At 46.4% G+C, this 21,401-nt stretch overlaps 1 protein-coding gene across 1 annotated transcript in view; it reads left to right on the forward strand.

Moving 5' to 3' along the window:
* Window positions 1-251: 251 nt before the first annotated feature.
* Window positions 252-21,401, forward strand: part of LOC132994297 (piezo-type mechanosensitive ion channel component 2-like) — a 64,279-nt gene continuing 43,129 nt past the window's right edge. Inside the window, exons 1-22 of the mRNA XM_061064558.1 lie at window positions 252-525; window positions 2,651-2,758; window positions 2,981-3,023; window positions 3,515-3,635; window positions 4,208-4,436; window positions 6,547-6,760; window positions 7,299-7,446; window positions 8,885-9,058; window positions 9,193-9,307; window positions 9,787-10,157; window positions 10,323-10,440; window positions 10,901-11,151; window positions 11,531-11,679; window positions 13,017-13,095; window positions 13,173-13,267; window positions 18,129-18,328; window positions 18,402-18,559; window positions 19,945-20,121; window positions 20,218-20,331; window positions 20,448-20,648; window positions 20,732-20,936; window positions 21,373-21,401. The exon at window positions 21,373-21,401 is cut by the window's right edge and continues 73 nt beyond it. Of these exons, the coding sequence (XP_060920541.1) occupies window positions 324-525; window positions 2,651-2,758; window positions 2,981-3,023; window positions 3,515-3,635; window positions 4,208-4,436; window positions 6,547-6,760; window positions 7,299-7,446; window positions 8,885-9,058; window positions 9,193-9,307; window positions 9,787-10,157; window positions 10,323-10,440; window positions 10,901-11,151; window positions 11,531-11,679; window positions 13,017-13,095; window positions 13,173-13,267; window positions 18,129-18,328; window positions 18,402-18,559; window positions 19,945-20,121; window positions 20,218-20,331; window positions 20,448-20,648; window positions 20,732-20,936; window positions 21,373-21,401 (3,501 nt within the window). The 5' untranslated portion in view covers window positions 252-323. The remainder of the gene's footprint in view (window positions 526-2,650; window positions 2,759-2,980; window positions 3,024-3,514; window positions 3,636-4,207; window positions 4,437-6,546; window positions 6,761-7,298; window positions 7,447-8,884; window positions 9,059-9,192; window positions 9,308-9,786; window positions 10,158-10,322; window positions 10,441-10,900; window positions 11,152-11,530; window positions 11,680-13,016; window positions 13,096-13,172; window positions 13,268-18,128; window positions 18,329-18,401; window positions 18,560-19,944; window positions 20,122-20,217; window positions 20,332-20,447; window positions 20,649-20,731; window positions 20,937-21,372) is intronic.

Genomic DNA, 21,401 nt, shown 5'->3' on the forward strand with positions numbered 1-21,401 from the left:
CCTCCACCACGTCTTTAAAAACAGATACTGATGACCCCTGACCTTTAACCTTAAGAGCTCTAAACCATCTGTGCTATACTGAGACTAAACTGGCAACATGTGCAATACCTCCACTTTTCAATACTGCACTATTTTATATTGTTTTATATCTTTACGTCCGTTTTTATTTCCTCTAAACTCTGCAGTTAGCATGCTAACATTAAGCAACATGTCGCATGTTAGCATGTTCCTAACTGACTACATATTCACTAAAGATTCAGTTTATTCCGTTTGCGTCTTCTTTGTATTGTTATTTTTTGTATTTGACATCTTTGAAAACGTTGATGATTTCTTGGTTCAGATGTTGTCTTGATGACCTGACGATCATCGATGGTTTCACTGATTCATTGATTTGTGTTTTCACAGCGTGTGTGTTGCGTTTTAATGGATTCTCTCTGGTGTACGTCCTCCTGCTGCTGCTGCTGCCACTGCTACCTGACGCCTCCCCCTCCTCAGGAACCAATACTGACCCCTCCCCCTCCACAGGTACAAATACTGACCCCTCCCCCTCCTCAGGAACCAATACTGACCCCTCCTCAGGAACCAATACTGACCCCTCCCCCTCCTCAGGTACAAATACTGACCCCTCCACAGGAACCAATACTGACCCCTCCCCCTCCTCAGGAACCAATACTGACCCCTCCCCCTCCTCAGGTACAAATACTGACCCCTCCCCCTCCTCGGGTACAAATACTGACCCCTCCCCCTCCACAGGAACCAATACTGACCCCTTCCCCTCCTCTGGAACCAATACTGACCCCTCCCCCTCCTCAGGTACAAATACTGACCCCTCCACAGGAACCAATACTGACCCCTCCCCCTCCACAGGTACAAATACTGACCCCTCCCCCTCCTCAGGTACAAATACTGACCCCTCCCCCTCCTCAGGTACAAATACTGACCCCTCCACAGGAACCAATACTGACCCCTCCCCCTCCTCAGGAACCAATACTGACCCCTCCCCCTCCTCAGGTACAAATACTGACCCCTCCCCCTCCTCGGGTACAAATACTGACCCCTCCCCCTGCACAGGAACCAATACTGACCCCTCCCCCTCCTCTGGAACCAATACTGACCCCTCCCCCTCCTCAGGTACAAATACTGACCCCTCCCCCTCCTCAGGTACAAATACTGACCCCTCCACAGGAACCAATACTGACCCCTCCCCCTCCTCAGGAACCAATACTGACCCCTCCCCCTCCTCAGGTACAAATACTGACCCCTCCACAGGAACCAATACTGACCCCTCCCCCTCCACAGGAACCAATACTGACCCCTCCCCCTCCACAGGTACAAATACTGACCCCTCCCCCTCCTCAGGAACCAATACTGACCCCGCACCCTCATCAGGTACTAAACTGACCCCTCCCCCTCCTCAGGAACCAATACTGACCCCGCACCCTCATCAGGTACTAAACTGACCCCTCTCCCTCTATAACGCAATTAGTATTCTTTATTATATATGGATGGATTAATAAGTTTGGGCCGAGATGTAACCCCAGTAACATCCTGCAGACACACACACAGACACACACAGACCTCTCAGAATGTGAGATCTTTCCTGAAGGATCTTCCTGAGGAAATACAAATTGTATGTGAGTGACATAATTTCCTGTGTTTTACTTTTTCTTACAGGACGGTAGATACAGTCGACATGGCGTCATAGTCGCACATATAAGAGAACAAGTACACATGTCAATAAGAGAACAAGTACACATGATAATAAGAGAACAAGTACACATGATAATAAGAGAACAAGTACACATGATAATAAGAGAACAAGTACACATGATAATAAGAGAACAAGTACACATGTCAATAGGAGAAGAAGTACACATGATAATAAGAGAACAAGTACACATGTCAATAAGAGAACAAGTACACATGTCAATAAGAGAACAAGTACACATGTCAACTAGAGAACAAGTACACATGATAATAAGAGAACAAGTACACGTGATAATAAGAGAACAAGTACACATGTCAACTAGAGAACAAGTACACATGATAATAAGAGAACAAGTACACATGATAATAAGAGAACAAGTACACATGTCAATAAGAGAACAAGTACACATGTCAACTAGAGAACAAGTACACATGATAATAAGAGAAGAAGTACACATGTCAACTAGAGAACAAGTACACATGGGAATAAGAGAACAAGTACACATGATAATAAGAGAACAAGTACACATGATAATAAGAGAACAAGTACACATGTCAATAAGAGAACAAGTACACATGTCAATAAGAGAACAAGTACACATGTCAATAAGAGAACAAGTACACATGTCAACTAGAGAACAAGTACACATGATAATAAGAGAACAAGTACACATGATAATAAGAGAACAAGTACACAGGTCAATAAGAGAACAAGTACACATGATAATAAGAGAACAAGTAAACATGTCAACTAGAGAACAAGTACACATGATAATAAGAGAACAAGTACACATGATAATAAGAGAACAAGTACACATGTCAATAAGAGAACAAGTACACATGATAATAAAAGAACAAGTACACATGTTTTCTTGTGTTGTTTTATTTGTGTGGTTTGTTCTTTCTCATGCATTGTAAATAATATTCTTCTTGTGTTTCCTAGGTAACGTGTGTCACTGTGTGATGGCGCTGTGTGTCTCCAGCTTTCTCTTCCTGTTGCTGCAGTCATTCTTTCAGCTGACGACCCTGAGCCTCCAGCCCGTGTCGAACTGTGAGATACACGTGTCTGTCTGCTCACATGTGTAACAATGACCTGTCTGTCTGCTCACATGTGTAACAATGACCTGTCTGTCTCTCTGTGTAACAATGACCTGTCTGTCTCTCTGTGTAACAACGACCTGTCTGTCTCTCTGTGTAACAATGACCTGTCTGTCTCTCTGTGTAACAATGACCTCTCTGTCTCTCTGTGTAACAATGACCTTTCTTTCTGCAGGTACTTCATGGCAGAAAACTCTCAGTCAGCTGGGCCTCCTGAGGTAAGACCACAACAAGATGGACGGACAGACAGACAGACAGGCAGACAGACAGACACACAGGCAGACACACAGACAGGCAGACACACAGGCAGACACACAGACAGACAGACAGACACACAGACAATTAATTTAATGTTTTTTTCTGCACTTTTTGAGTATTTTTGACAGTGTGGCATCTGCTGCTTTTCTTAACCTTCAAAATAAAAGCCTTGTTGTAGAAATCTGTCCCCTCAGAAAGCACAACAACCACGCTGACATCTGATCTGTGTGTGTGTGTGTGTGTGTGTGTGTGTGTGTGTGTGTGTGTGTGTGTCAGAAGCAGGAGGGACTGACAGAACTCCCTTTGTCTAGACTACATGGCTCTGTAAACACCTACACACACCCATAAACTCTTAACACACACACACACACACACAGAAACAGATGATATATACTAAAGAACATATAGCAAAAACTGCCTGTCTGTCTCTTTGCCTGTCTGTCTGTCTCAGTTTCACAGGAAGTGATGCAGGGTCTGCAGTGAGACAGCTGTTTCCAGATGTCGGCGTGCTGGTCATCAGTTTGCTGACGTGGAGGCTGATTGTGAAACTAAACACCAACACACACATGCAGGTAACACACAAACACACACCAACATGCACATGCAGGTAACACACACACACACGAGCACACACACATGCAGGTAACACACACACACACGAGCACACACACATGCAGGTAATACACACACACGAGCACACACACTAATAAAGCAGGTGTAACCTTGTTAAGTCTTCTCTTCTTGTTTCATAATACGGTTTCCTGTCTATTACTGAGTAACTCAGTCAGCTATTTATTAACAGTAACATCATTATGTGACTGCATCAGGATACACACACACACACACACACACACACACACACACACACACACACACACACACACAGTATAATGATTATGTTTTGGTATCAATCAGTTTATCATTTGTCCTGTCAGAGTCTGGTTGTAAACATGAAACCAGACCTGCAGGACGTCCTCTTCCTCCTCCTTCTCCTCCTCTTCCTCCTCCCCCACCTCCTCCTCTTCCTCCTCCTTTCCTCCTCCTCCTCTTCCTCCTGTCATGATGTATATCTTTTGACTGAATGTCCGTCAAACATTTATGTAGAGACTCTCTGAGAGGTCACACATGTTGCTGTATGTTTCAGCCTCAGCTGGACTTCCAGCAGAAGCTGGAGGAGGATGAGGAGGAGGAAGAGGATGAGCTGATGTTTGAGGAGGACTCTGTGCTTAGTGAAGAAGAGGAGGAGGAGAAATGCAGAAGAAACTGGGTTTTGTTTGAACTGGAGTTACTGATTTGTAAAACCAGGAAGATGATTGGAAACATGACGATGGCGGGAGGGAAAGTCCTTCTGACGGTCTTACTAGGAATCACAGGTAAGAATCCAGTATGACAGAAACGTCCAATAGAATCCAGTATGTCAGAAACGTCCAATAGAATCCAGTATGACAGAGACGTCCAATAGAATCCAGTATGTCAGAAACGTCCAATAGAATCCAGTTTGTCAGAGACGTCCAATAGAATCCAGTATGTCAGAAACGTCCAATAGAATCCAGTTTGTCAGAGACATCCAATAGAATCCAGTATGACAGAAACGTCCAATAGAATTCAGTAAGTCAGAAACGTCCAATAGAATCCAGTATGACAGAAACGTCCAATAGAATTCAGTAAGTCAGAAACGTCCAATAGAATCCAGTATGACAGAAACGTCCAATAGAATTCAGTAAGTCAGAAACGTCCAATAGAATCCAGTATGACAGAAACGTCCAATAGAATCCAGTATGTCAGAGACGTCCAATAGAATCCAGTATGTCAGAGACGTCCAATGGTATCCAGTATGACAGAAACGTCCAATAGAATTCAGTAAGTCAGAGACGTCCAATAGAATCCAGTTTGTCAGAGACGTCCAATGGAATCCAGTATGTCAGAGACGTCCAATGGAATCCATTATGTCAGAAACGTCCAATGGAATCCAGTATGTCAGAGATGTCCAATGGAATCCAGTATGACAGAAACGTCCAATAGAATTCAGTATGTCAGAAACGTCCAATGGAATCCAGTATGTCAGAAACGTCCAATAGAATTCAGTATGTCAGAAACGTCCAATAGAATCCAGTATGACAGAATCGTCCAATAGAATTCAGTATGTCAGAAACGTCCAATGGAATCCAGTATGTCAGAGACGTCCAGTATGACAGAAACGTCCAATGGAATCCAGTATGTCAGAAACGTCCAATAGAATCCAGTATGTCAGAGACGTCCAATAGAATCCAGTATGTCAGAGACGTCCAATGGAATCCAGTATGTCAGAGACGTCCAATAGAATCCAGTATGACAGAAACGTCCAGTATGACAGAAACGTCCAATGGAATCCAGTATGATAGAGACGTCCAAAAGAATCCAGTATGTCAGAAACGTCCAATGGAATCCAGTATGTCAGAGACGTCCAATAGAATCCAGTATGTCAGAGACGTCCAATGGTATCCAGTATGACAGAAACGTCCAATAGAATTCAGTAAGTCAGAGACGTCCAATAGAATCCAGTTTGTCAGAGACGTCCAATGGAATCCAGTATGTCAGAGACGTCCAATGGAATCCATTATGTCAGAAACGTCCAATGGAATCCAGTATGTCAGAGATGTCCAATGGAATCCAGTATGACAGAAACGTCCAATAGAATTCAGTATGTCAGAAACGTCCAATGGAATCCAGTATGTCAGAAACGTCCAATAGAATTCAGTATGTCAGAAACGTCCAATAGAATCCAGTATGACAGAATCGTCCAATAGAATTCAGTATGTCAGAAACGTCCAATGGAATCCAGTATGTCAGAGACGTCCAGTATGACAGAAACGTCCAATGGAATCCAGTATGTCAGAGACGTCCAGTATGACAGAAACGTCCAATGGAATCCAGTATGTCAGAGACGTCCAGTATGTCAGAAATGTCCAATGGAATCCAGTATGACAGAAACGTCCAATAGAATCCAGTATATCAGAGACGTCCAATGGAATCCAGTATGACAGAGACGTCCAATGGAATCCAGTATGTCAGAAACGTCCAATAGAATCCAGTATGTCAGAGACGTCCAATAGAATCCAGTATGTCAGAGACGTCCAGTATGACAGAAACGTCCAATAGAATCCAGTATGTCAGAAATGTCCAATGGAATCCAGTATGTCAGAGACGTCCAATAGAATCCAGTATGACAGAGACGTCCAATGGAATCCAGTGTGTCAGAGACGTCCAATGGAATCCAGTATGACAGAGACGTCCAATGGAATCCGGTATGTCAGAAATGTCCAATAGAATCCAGTATGACAGAAACGTCCAATAGAATCCAGTTTGACAGAAACGTCCAATAGAATCACTCCTCTGTATCTTACAGTTCTCCTGTTCAGTTCACCAAAACATTTAACCATGACGAGAGTATTCATCCTGAGATGGTAATCCCCTTCTCTCTCTACCCCCCCCCCCCCCCCCCAGGCATTGTCTTCCCCTCCCTATCCTCCCTCCTCTACCTTCTTTGTTTCCAGGTGTTGTGTACCTGCTGGGCATGGTCAGGTCAGGTCCCAACATTACTCTTCAGGTGTGTGTCTGTGATGTCACTAGTCTACTCCTCCTCCCACTTCCTGCTCGTCTACTGCTATCAGCTGCCCTCGCTTCAGGAGGCGTGGCCTCCTAACAGCACATCTGCCAGGTAATTTATTTTCATTATCAAATGAAGAATGGAGGGAAGCAGAGAAGGAAGTGAATAGGGATGGAAAGAGATCAAAAGGAAGTAAGAGAGCGGAAAGAAGGGGAAGGATGTAGAGAAGGAGATAAAAATAGTAAAGAAAGGAAGAGGAGACAGAGAAACAAACAGGGAACTAGAAAACGGGTAGAGAAGTACATTAAGATGAAGAGGTAAAAAAGAAGAAAGGAAAGGAAAAGGTAGACAAGGAGAAAAGTGTGGAGAAGGAAAACAAACAGGAGGAGCAGTTCAGGATAATTACAGGTTGATTTAAAGACAGGCTGTCTATAGAGCATGTTTGTCTTCAGCAGGTCTGAGTTTCAGTGTCTGGTGGTTCTGCTGCCCCCTGCTGGCTGCCTATATGTATTTCTCTGCTTCAGTCTCAGTGAATGAACAGTGGACATGTCGCTGTGATTACTGATGCCTTCATCCAGAATATTTAAAATCAATATAATGAAGTGTGTACTCTACAGAGAGAACTCTAGTAACCCATGGTTCCTTGCAGTGTGATGGGCCTGGTCTCGGTGGTCTCAGTGGACTGTGCTGCCCCCTGGAGTATGCAGGTGAACACTGACCTCTACTGGTTTCACTTCTGCAGCCCGCTGATGTTGCTGCTGCTTTACAACACTGTGGCAGCTCTGTGGAGGAACCAGGTGATGTCACTTAACACATGATGACAGCATGCTTCCATGGGAACAGTGCATGATGTCAGGATATAACAGACACGATGTCACTGCATGATGTCAGGATATAACAGACACGATGTTACTGCATGATGTCAGGATATAGCAGCCATGATGTCACTGCATGATGTCAGGATATAACAGACACGATGTCACTGCATGACGTCAGGATATAACAGACACGATGTCACTGCATGATGTCAGTGTCACTGCATGATGTCACTGCATGATGTCAGGATATAACAGACATGATGTCACTGCATGATGTCAGGATATAACAGACACGATGTCACTGCATGATGTCAGGATATAACAGACACGATGTCACTGCAGGATGTCAGTGTCACTGCATGATGTCACTGCATGATGTCAGGATATAACAGACACGATGTCACTGCATGATGTCAGGATATAACAGACACGATGTCACTGCAGGATGTCAGTGTCACTGCATGATGTCACTGCATGATGTCAGGATATAACAGCCATGATGTCACTGCATGATGTCACTGCATGATGTCACTGCATGATGTCAGGATATAACAGCCATGATGTCACTGCATGATGTCACTGCATGATGTCAGGATATAACAGCCATGATGTCACTGCATGATGTCACTGCATGATGTCAGGATATAACAGCCATGATGTCACTGCATGATGTCAGGATATAACAGCCATGATGTCACTGCATGATGTCACTGCATGATGTCAGGATATAACAGCCACGATGTCACTGCATGATGTCAGTGTCACTGCATAATGTCACTGCATGATGTCAGGATATAACAGCCATGATGTCACTGCATGAGGTCACTGCATGATGTTATGATATAACAGCCATGATGTCACTGCATGATGTCAGTGTCACTGTATGATGTCAGGATATAACAGCCATGATGTCACTGCATGATGTCAGGATATAACAGACACGATGTCACTGCATGATGTCAGGATATAACAGCCACGATGTCACTGCATGATGTCAGGATATAACAGCCACGATGTCACTGCATGATGTCAGGATATAACAGCCACGATGTCACTGCATGATGTCAGGATATAACAGACACGATGTCACTGCATGATGTCTGGATATAACAGCCACGATGTCACTGCATGATGTCAGGATATAACAGCCATGATGTCACTGCATGATGTCAGTGTCACTGCATGATGTCAGGATATAACAGCCATGATGTCACTGCATGATGTCAGGATATAACAGCCATGATGTCACTGCATGATGTCAGGATATAACAGCCACGATGTCACTGCATGATGTCAGGATATAACAGACATGATGTCACTGCATGATGTCAGGACTTATGATGCAGATATATTGATATATACTGGTGAGTTTTTGCCTATGCTTCCATTGGCTGACCTGAGTCACATGTTTCTGCAGCTGATTGACGGCGATGGGGGGCATGGTGTTGAGAGATCAGAGTCAGCGTTCAGTCAGAGCTGTGACATCATCACTGCCACCAGTAACCTTAGTGATGAAGTCACTGGTGACATCACAGCTGAGAGGAGGAGGGAGCTGTGGAGGAGAGCTCATGATCGCCCCGTGTTTAGAAACGTACGCAAACGAAACATCTGACATTCTGTAATGAATTTATAGAAATGATATAATAATTGAATTTATGTCATTAAGAATAAGATTGTGTGTTTCATGTTAACTTGGTAGCTTACAGTACACCTGTTTGTCTCCAGGTGTTGACGTCATCCACCAACGACAGTCCGTCAAACTCTTTAGCTCCTCTCAGTCAAAGTGCAGCCCTGGGGTTGGATGTTTCCTCCATGCCTCAGTACTCTCTCAGCCAATCAGGTGAGTCTGTGGTTTGAAATACAGCAGAGCTTCAGATGGAAACTGTTGAAGAGATGTCTTTGTGAGTTCATTTCACATCAACCAGCGTTTATGGAGGAGAAATTAGTCAGACTGTAGAATCTGAATCCCTCCATGTTTGTGGGATCTCTAAGATACTCCACTTTGTCTGATTGACAATATGCTGCTGAATTTTTAGAGATGGTCACATCGACCCCTCATCTTAGCAGCTAACAGTCTCCTGAGATCATTTGGTGACATGGAGCAGTGAAAACAATCTAGAGCGTAACGCTCTGAAGACAGGGGAGATGGTTGTGGACTTGAAAAGCAGCCACCCCCCAACACTTATTTGAGCTATTTCTTTGTCAAATTCTTTGAAACACATCTTTCCTCCCACCTCGCTAAACTCATCATTAAGTTTATAGATCCAGGTTCTCCTGATCCTGTGTGTTCAAGGTCTGATGGTTCACTCTGTTCTGTAGACACGTTGGAGACTTGTGTGTTTGAAGAAGAATGGGAGGAAGAAGAGGAGGTGAGGAGGAGGGGGGAGGAAAGTGCGGCCTCGATGGCGTTCGGTTTCCTCCTCAATCAGAGTTACATCTGCGCTCTGATCGCCATGATGGCGTGGTCCGTCACATACGTGTCCTGGCTGACATGTATTCTGCTGCTGTGGTCCTGCGTCCTCTGGATGATGCGAGAGCGCCGACAATACACGCTGATGTCATCTCCCTGGCTGGTTGCCTACGGAAACCTGCTGGTCATCCTGCAGTACGTGTACAGCTTCCCCCCCATCGAGGGAGTTCCTGGACTGTTCCCCCGAAAAGATGATCCCTGCAGAGAGCTCGCCTCAAAGGTACGTTTACGTCTATTGCTACTTCTTCTGTTAGCATGTACTGTACCTTTAAGAAAAGCTTGTTCAGTACTACGACCAATCAGCTGCTCCTACTCCAGTTCACCTCTGAGTCTCTGATTGATGTGACGGTATCGGATGTAACAAGTCGTTCTGTTTTGGTCACAGCTGCTGTGTCTGCTGAGCTTCTGGCTGCTGCTACGTCAGGCGCTGACTGAGAAGACAGACAGGCAGATAAATGAACAGACAGACAACCAGCTGTCTTCCATCACCGTCCACCTGGAGGGTAAGACACCTGTGTCATCCCACTGACCATTCACCTGTCTCACTGCCCGTCTACTCCTTTTAAGAGAGACTCCACCAGTCATATTTCTAGTTCAGGATGACCACTGGAGCTACACTGACAGCACACCTTAGATAATCACCTGACAGGAGTCGTTCGTCACAATCACCTGACAGGTGTCGTTCGCCACAATCACCTGACAGGTGTCGTTCGCCACAATCACCTGACAGGTGTTGTTCATCACAATCAGGAACAGCACATCTTGAACAGGCTGTGTAAAAGAGCCTGCTGACTGTTCACCTGTCTCAATGTCTGGTCACCTGTCTCACTGACTGGTCACACGTCTCACTGACATGTCACCTGTCTCACTGACTGGTCACATGTCTCACTTACTCGTCACCTGTCTCACTGACTGGTCCCGTCTCATTGACATGTCACCTGTCTTTGGTTCTGTCGTCTGTAGAGGAGCAGAGGGCGGATGAACATCTACAGGACAAGAAGCAGGAGGAGGTGTCGTATGAGGAGCTGCTGCTTCTGCAGGGTGGAGGAGGAGTTAGGATGGAGGCCCTAGTTGCTGTGGTTACCAGGATGTTTATTAAATACTGGATCTACGTTTGTGGAACCATGTTCTTCTTCGTGAGTTTTGAGGGGAAAATGGTCCTTTACAAAGTCATCTACATGGTCATGTTCCTGTGCTGCGTCGCCCTCTACCAGGTAACACTGCAACTACACACCTGATCTACTGCAGGTACACACTCACACCTGATCTACTACAGGTACACACTCACACCTGATCCACTACAGGTGCACACTCACACCTGATCTACTACAGGTACACACTCACACCTGATCTACTGCAGGTACACACTCACACCTGATCTACTGCAGGTACACACTCACACCTGATCTACTACAGGTACACACTCACACCTGATCCACTACAGGTACACACTCACACCTGATCTACTACAGGTACACACTCACACCTGATCCACTACAGGTAGACACTCACACCTGATCCACTACAGGTACACACTCGCACCTGATCTACCTGAGCTTTATGATCTTATTTTGTGTCTTTCTCTCTTTGCAGTTAAACTATGAGCGTTGGCGTGCCTTGCTCAGGGGTTTCTGGGTAGCTGTGGTTGTTTACTCCATGCTAGTTCTTATCCTGGTCTACACCTTCCAGTTCCCCTCATCCCCCCACCTGTGGAGTTACTACACAGGACTCAGCACACACAGGTACACACAGGTGTAACATGTACTCACAGGTGTAACATGTACACACAGGTACACACCGGTACACACAGGTACACACAGGTACACACAGGTGTAACATGTACTCACAGGTGTAACATGTACACACAGGTACACACAGGTGTAACATGTACACACAGGTACACACAGGTACACACAGGTGTAACATGTACTCACAGGTGTAACATGTACAACCGGTACACACAGGTGAAACATGTACTCACAGGTGTAACATGTACACACAGGTGTAACATGTACACACAGGTACACACAGGTACACACAGGTGTAACATGTACTCACAGGTGTAACATGTACACACAGGTGTAACATTGTACACACAGGTGTAACATGTACTCACAGGTGTAACATGTACACACCGGTACACACAGGTGAAACATGTACTCACAGGTGTAACATGTACACACAGGTACACACAGGTGTAACATGTACACACCGGTACACACAGGTGTAACATGTACACACAGGTATAACAGTTACACACAGGTGTAACATGTACACACAGGTACACACAGGTGTAACATGTACTCACAGGTGTAACATGTACACACCGGTACACACAGGTGAAACATGTACTCACAGGTGTAACATGTACACACAGGTACACACAGGTGTAACATGTACACACAGGTGTAACATGTACACACCGGTACACACAGGTACACACAGGTGTAACATGTACACACAGGTATAACAGGTACACACAGGTGTAACATGTACACACAGGTACACACAGGTACACACAGGTGTAACATGTACTCACAGGTGTAACATGTACACACAGGTACACACAGGTGTAACATGTACTCACAGGTGTAACATGTACACACAGGTGAAACATGTACTCACAGGTGTAACATGTACACACAGGTACACACAGGTGTAACATGTACACACAGGTGTAACATGTACACACAGGTATAACAGGTACACTCAGGTGTAACATGTACACACAGGTGTTACCGGTACACACAGGTACACACAGGTGTAACAGGTACTCACAGGTGTTACCGGTACACACAGGTGTAACAGGTACACACAGGTGTAACATGTACACACAGGTGTTACCGGTACACACAGGTGTAACAGGTACACACAGGTATAACAGGTACACACAGGTGTAACATGTACACACAGGTGTTACTGGTACTCACAGGTGTAACATGTACACACCGGTACACACCGGTACACACAGGTACACACAGGTGTAACATGTACTCACAGGTGTAACATGTACACACCGGTGTAACATGTACACACCGGTACACACAGGTGTAACAGGTACTGTAATGTGTCTCTGCAGGTTGGAGGATGTTGGTTTGGAGAAGTTCTCGGTTCCCGTCCTCTTCACTAAGATCTTCATCCCTGCTGCGTTCCTTCTGGTACCACAACCCGTTTTATAATTTCCTCAGAAAGTTCCTTTGTCTTACATCTTTAATATCTAAACCTCACTCACCAGGTGTGCATCGTACACCTGCATTACTTCCATGAACCCTTCCTGCTGCTGACTGACCTGAAGACTGTGGTGGACACACACAACAGCACCATCACCAGGTAACACAACCACACAGCATCACCAGGTAACACAACCACACAGCACCATCACCAGGTAACACAACCACACAGCACCATCACCAGGTAACACAACTACACACCATCACCAGGTAACACAACCACACAGCACCATCACCAGGTAACACAACCACACAACACCATCACCAGGTAACACAACCACACAGCACCATCACCAGGTAACACAACCACACACCATCACTAGGTAACACAACCACACAGCACTATCACCAGGTAACACAACTACACACCATCACCAGGTAACACAACCACACAGCACCATCACCAAGTAACACAACCACACACCATCACCAGGTAACACAACCACACAGCACCATCACCAGGTAACACAACCACACACCATCACCAGGTAACACAACCACACAGCACCATCACCAGGTAACACAACCACACAACATCACCAGGTAACACAACCACACAGCACCATCACCAGGTAACACAACCACACAACACCATCACCAGGTAACACAACCACACAGCACCATCACCAGGTAACACAACCATACACCATCACTAGGTAACACAACCACACAGCACTATCACCAGGTAACACAACTACACACCATCACCAGGTAACACAACCACACAGCACCATCACCAAGTAACACAACCACACACCATCACCAGGTAGCACAACCACACAGCACCATCACCAGGTAACACAACCACACACCATCACCAGGTAACACAACCACACAGCACCATCACCAGGTAACACAACCACACAACATCACCAGGTAACACAACTATACACCATCACCAGGTAACACAACCACACAGCACCATCACCAGGTAACACAACTATACACCATCACCAGGTAACACAACCACACAGCATCACTAGGTAACACAACCACACAGCACAATCACCAGGTAACACAACCACACAGCACCATCACCAGGTAACACAACTACACACCATCACCAGGTAACACAACCACACACCATCACCAGGTAACACAACCACACAGCACCATCACCAGGTAACACAACCACACAGCACCATCACCAGGTAACACAACTACACACCATCACCAGGTAACACAACTACACACCATCACCAGGTAACACAACCACACACCATCACCAGGTAACACAACCACACAGCACCATCACCAGGTAACACAACCACACAGCACCATCACCAGGTAACACAACTACACACCATCACCAGGTAACACAACTACACACCATCACCAGGTAACACAACCACACAGCACCATCACCAGGTAACACAACTACACACCATCACCAGGTAACACAACCACACAGCACCATCACCAGGTAACACAACTACACACCATCACCAGGTAACACAACTACAGACCATCACCAGGTAACACAACCACACAGCACCATCACCAGGTAGCACAACCACACAGCACCATCACCAGGTAACACAACCACACAGCACCATCACCAGGTAACACAACTATACACCATCACCAGGTAACACAACCACACAGCATCACCAGGTAACACAACTACACAGCACCATCACCAGGTAACACAACCACACAGCACCATCACCAGGTAACACAAATACACACCATCACCAGGTAACACAACCACACAGCATCACTAGGTAACACAACCACACAGCACCATCACCAGGTAACACAACTACACACCATCACCAGGTAACACAACCACACACCATCACCAGGTAACACAACCACACAGCACAATCACCAGGTAACACAACTACACACCATCACCAGGTAACACAACTACACACCATCACCAGGTAACACAACCACACACCAATCACCAGGTAACACAACCACACAGCACCATCACCAGGTAACACAACTACACACCATCACCAGGTAACACAACCACACACCATCACCAGGTAACACAACCACACAGCACCATCACCAGGTAACACAACTACACACTATCACCAGGTAACACAACCACACACCATCACCAGGTAACACAACCACACAGCACCATCACCAGGTAACACAACCACACAGCATCACCAGGTAACACAACCACACAGCACCATCACCAGGTAACACAACCACACAGCACCATCACCAGGTAACACAACTACACACCATCACCAGGTAACACAACCACACAGCATCACCAGGTAACACAACTACACAGCACCATCACCAAGTAACACAACCACACAGCACCATCACCAGGTAACACAACTATACACCATCACCAGGTAACACAACCACAGAGCACCATCACTAGGTAACACAACTACACACCATCACCAGGTAACACAACCACAGAGCACCATCACTAGGTAACACAACTACACAGCACCATCACCAGGTAACACAACCACACAGCACCATCACCAGGTAACACAACTACACACCATCACCAGGTAACACAACCACACAGCACCATCACCAGGTAACACAACCACACACCATCACCAGGTAACACAACCACACAGCACCATCACCAGGTAACACAACCACACAGCACCATCACCAGGTAACACAACCACACACCATCACTAGGAAACACAACCACACACCATCACCAGGTAACACAACTACACAGCACCATCACCAGGTAACACAACCACACAGCACCATCACCAGGTAATACAACCATACAGCATCACTAGGTAACACAACCACACAGCACCATCACCAGGTAACACAACCACACAGCACCATCACCAGGTAACACAACTACACACCATCACCAGGTAACACAACCACACAGCATCACTAGGTAACACAACTACACAGCACCATCACCAGGTAACACAACCACACAGCATCACCAGGTAACACAACTACACAGCACCATCACCAGGTAACACAACCACACAGCACCATCACCAGGTAACACAACTACACACCATCACCAGGTAACACAACCACACAGCACCATCACCAGGTAACAAAACTACACACCATCACCAGGTAACACAACCACACACCATCACCAGGTAACACAACCACACACCATCACCAGGTAACACAACCACACAGCACCATCACCAGGTAACACAACCACACAGCATCACCAGGTAACACAACCACACAGCACCATCACCAGGTAACACAACTACACACCATCACCAGGTAACACAACCACACAGCACCATCACCAGGTAACACAACCACACAGCACCATCACCAGGTAACACAACTACACACCATCACCAGGTAACACAACCACACAACACCATCACCAGGTAACACAACCACACAGCACCATCACCAGGTAACACAACTACACACCATCACCAGGTAACACAACCACACACCATCACCAGGTAACACAACCACACAGCACCATCACCAGGTAACACAACTACACAGCACCATCACCAGGTAACACAACTACACACCATCACCAGGTAACACAACCACACAGCACCATCACCAGGTAACACAACCACACAGCACCATCACCAGGTAACACAACTACACACCATCACCAGGTAACACAACCACACAGCACCATCACCAGGTAACACAACTACACACCATCACCAGGTAACACAACCACACAGCACCATCACCAGGTAACACAACTACACAGCACCATCACCAGGTAACACAACCACACAGCACCATCACCAGGTAACACAACTACACACCATCACCAGGTAACACAACCACACAGCACCATCACCAGGTAACACAACCACGCACCATCACCAGGTAACACAACCACACAGCACCATCACCAGGTAACACAACCACACAGCATCACCAGGTAACACAACCACACAGCACCATCACCAGGTAACACAACTACACACCATCACCAGGTAACACAACCACACAGCACCATCACCAGGTAACACAACTACACACCATCACCAGGTAACACAACCACACAGCACCATCACCAGGTAACACAACTACACACCATCACCAGGTAACACAACTACAGACCATCACCAGGTAACACAACCACACAGCACCATCACCAGGTAGCACAACCACACAGCACCATCACCAGGTAACACAACCACACAGCACCATCACCAGGTAACACAACTATACACCATCACCAGGTAACACAACCACACAGCATCACTAGGTAACACAACCACACAGCACCATCACCAGGAAACACAACCACACAGCACCATCACCAGGTAACACAACTACACACCATCACCAGGTAACACAACCACACACCATCACCAGGTAACACAACCACACAGCACCATCACCAGGTAACACAACCACACACCATCACCAGGTAACACAACCACACAGCATCACCAGGTAACACAACCACACAGCACCATCACCAGGTAACACAACCACACAGCACCATCACCAGGTAGCACAACCACACAGCACCATCACCAGGTAACACAACCACACAGCATCACCAGGTAACACAACCACACAGCACCATCACCAGGTAACACAACCACACAGCACCATCACCAGGTAACACAAATACACACCATCACCAGGTAACACAACCACACAGCACCATCACCAGGTAACACAACCACACAGCACCATCACCAGGTAACACAACTATACACCATCACCAGGTAACACAACCACACACCATCACCAGGTAACACAACCACACAGCACCATCACCAGGTAACACAACCACACACCATCACCAGGTAACACAACCACACAGCATCACCAGGTAACACAACCACACAGCACCATCACCAGGTAACACAACCACACAGCACCATCACCAGGTAACACAACTACACACCATCACCAGGTAACGAAACTACATAGCACCATCACCAGGTAAGCTTGTTTTTTGGTGTTGCATGTTCAGGGGAGAATAGAATAGTGTAGTGATTAAAATGACCAGGAGGGGGCGCTCTCTCTCTCTGCAGGTTGGTCCATTCTGAAGGCAGCCTTTATGACCTTTCTCTGGGTGGATCTCCTGAACTCCTCAAGGAGGACGAGAAGAGAGGAGGAGAAAGGGGGACAGAGGAGGACAAAAAGAAGACATGGATAAAGGGAGAGGAAAAGGAGGAGCAGGAGATATACCCCTGTGTGTTTGATGGGGAAACCCTGTCTGACCATCTTACAGGTAAACACAGTGAAACAGTTACCCTATGACAGAGCAGTTTGAAACAATAACAAGAACTGTCTCTCCTCCTCAGTCCTGATCTCCTGGAGGCTGGTGGTGGATCGTCTCTCTGTTCTGTTCCTGCACCTCCTGCTCTCCCTGCAGCACCTGCAGCACCTCCTCTGGTGGTTCTTGGAATTACACATCATTAAGATCGTTTCCTCCTATATCATCTGGGTTTCTGTGAAAGAGGTCAGAACCTGTCTGTCTTTTTACCTGTCTGTCTCTCTGCAGCTGTTTGTGTGTTTTACCTGTCTGTCTCTCTGCAGGTGTGTGTTGAACCTGTCTGTGTCTCTGCAGGTGTGTGTGTGTGTCTTGAACCTGTCTGTCTCTCTTCAGGTGTGTGTGTTGAACTTGTCTGTCTCTCTGCAGGTGTGTGTGTGTGTGTGTGTGTGTGTTGAACCTGTCTATCTCTCTACAGGTGTGTGTGTTGAATCTGTCTGTCTCTCTGCAGGTGTGTGTGTGTTGAACCTGTCTGTCTCTCTGCAGGTGTGTGTGTGTGTGTTGAACCTGTCTGTCTCTCTACAGGTGTGTGTGTTGAACCTGTCTGTCTCTCTGCAGGTGTGTGTGTGTGTGTGTGTGTGTTGAACTTGTCTGTCTCTCTGCAGGTGTGTGGTGTGTTGAACCTGTGTCTCTCTGAAGGTGTGTGTGTTTTGCCTGTCTGTCTCTCTGCAGGTGTGTGTGTGTTGAACCTGTCTGTCTCTCTGCAGGTGTGTGTGTGTGTTTTACCTGTCTGTCTCTCTGCAGGTGTGTGTGTTTAACCTGTATGTCTCTCTGCAGGTGTGTGTGTGTTTTACCTGTCTGTCTCTCTGCAGGTGTGTGTGTGTTTTACCTGTCTGTCTCTCTGCAGGTGTGTGTTTGTTTTACCTGTCTGTCTCTCTGCAGGTGTGTGTGTGTTTTACCTGTCTGTCTCTCTGCAGCTGTGTGTGTGCTGAACCTGTCTATCTCTCTACGGGTGTGTGTGTTGAACCTGTCTGTCTCTCTGCAGGTGTGTGTGTGTTTAACCTGTCTGTCTCTCTGCAGGTGTGTGTTTGTTTTACCCGTCTGTCTCTCTGCAGCTGTTTGTGTGTTTAACCCGTCTGTCTCTCTACAGCTGTTTGTGTGTTTAACCTGTCTGTCTCTCTGCAGGTGTGTGTGTTTAACCTGTCTGTCTCTCTGCAGGTGTGTGTTTGTTTTACCTGTCTGTCTCTCTGCAGCTGTTTGTGTGTTTAACCTGTCTGTCTCTCTGCAGGTGTGTGTGTTTAACCTGTCTGTCTCTCTGCAGCTGTTTGTGTGTTTAACCCATCTGTCTCTCGGCAGCTGTTTGTGTGTTTAACCTGTCTGTCTCTCTGCAGGTGTGTGTGTTTTGAACCTGTCTGTCTCTCTGAAGGTGTGTGTTTGTTTTACCTGTCTGTCTCTCTGCAGCTGTTTGTGTGTTTAACCTGTCTGTCTCTCTGCAGGTGTGTGTGTTTAACCTGTCTGTCTCTCTGCAGGTCTGTGTTTGTTTTACCTGTCTGTCTCTCGGCAGCTGTTTGTGTGTTTAACCTGTCTGTCTCTCTGCAGGTGTGTGTGTTTTGAACCTGTCTGTCTCTCTGCAGGTGTGTGTGTTGAATCTTCTCTTCGTGCTGTGTGTGGCAATGGCTCTTCCCTGCAGGCGGTGGCGCCCCCTGCTGTCAGGAGTGTGTACAGTCTGGACGTGTGTGCTGACTGTCTGTAAGATGTTGTACCAGCTCAATGTAGTTCAGCCAATCAGATACTCCTCCAACTGCACCACGGTAACCATGGAAACACTTACTGGAAATCTCTTTTTGTTCTTAAATGACCTCACAGAAACTCAGGTAACGATGTCACACCTGTTTGCTTCTTTACAGCCAGGTAACTCCAGCACAGACCTGTCTCACTCTGTTTTGTACTCTGGTCCAGTTGACCCCGCCCAGTGGGTGGGGCTTCGCAAGACAGATGGAAAACTGCTTTACTACCTGAAAGTAAGATGTGACATCATAACCATACTTACCTTGATCAGACTGTAGGCTCTCTTTGCTTAGCTTAATGCTAACACAAACCCTTCACAACTTAGCATTGTGCTAACTTGTCTCTCCAGTATAACCTCATGATGTTAGCACTGCTAGCCTTCGAGGTGACAGTTTACCGACACCAGGAGCTTTACCGTCTTCGCCATGACCAAGTCCCGCCCTCAACAAGAACCTTGTTTCATGACATCACCAGGCGTCAGTTAGATGACAGCCTGATGAGCTGTGTTAAGTACTTCCTGAACTACTTCTTCTACAAGTTTGGACTTGAGGTGAGATGCTCACATATTAGCCTTAGCATAGCATCAAGCTAAACTTTCTCTGTTTAGTGCTTCTCAACTCTTCTTCTCCTCAGACCTGCTTCCTGTTGGCTGTGAACGTGATTGGTCAACGGATGGATCTGTTTGCTGTATGTCAAGCTCTCGGCCTCATCACTGTCCTATCACAGCGCAGCAGGAAGCGCATCAGCTCTGTGTGGCCTAAGTACTGCTACTTCCTGTCAGGACTGTTGTGTTTCCAGTACCTGGTGTGTATTGGATTCCCTCCGGCGACATGTAAAGGTACTGACTCACCTGTAGAGTTAATTTGACCTGAACAGGTACTGACTCACCTGTAGAGTTAATGTGACCTGTACAGGTACTGACTCACCTGTAGAGTTAATGTGACCTGTACAGGTACTGACTCACCTGTAGAGTTAATGTGACCTGAACAGGTACTGACTCACCTGTAGAGTTAATGTGACCTGTACAGGTACTGACTCACCTGTAGAGTTAATGTGACCTGAACAGGTACTGACTCACCTGTAGAGTTAATGTGACCTGTACAGGTACTGACTCACCTGTAGAGTTAATGTGACCTGAACAGGTACTGACTCACCTGTAGAGCTGAGGACACAGTTGAGCTAAGCTAAAACTTCCTCCTGCTACACGTCGTTGTGCTAAGTGCTAAGCTAACTGTTTCCCCTTGTTTTAAACTCTGTGTGGGTTTCATTTTCAGATTATCCTTGGAGACCTCCATCCTCAAAC

This window comes from Labrus mixtus, chromosome 19, assembly GCF_963584025.1.
Source record: "Labrus mixtus chromosome 19, fLabMix1.1, whole genome shotgun sequence".
Taxonomy (NCBI): domain Eukaryota; kingdom Metazoa; phylum Chordata; class Actinopteri; order Labriformes; family Labridae; genus Labrus; species Labrus mixtus.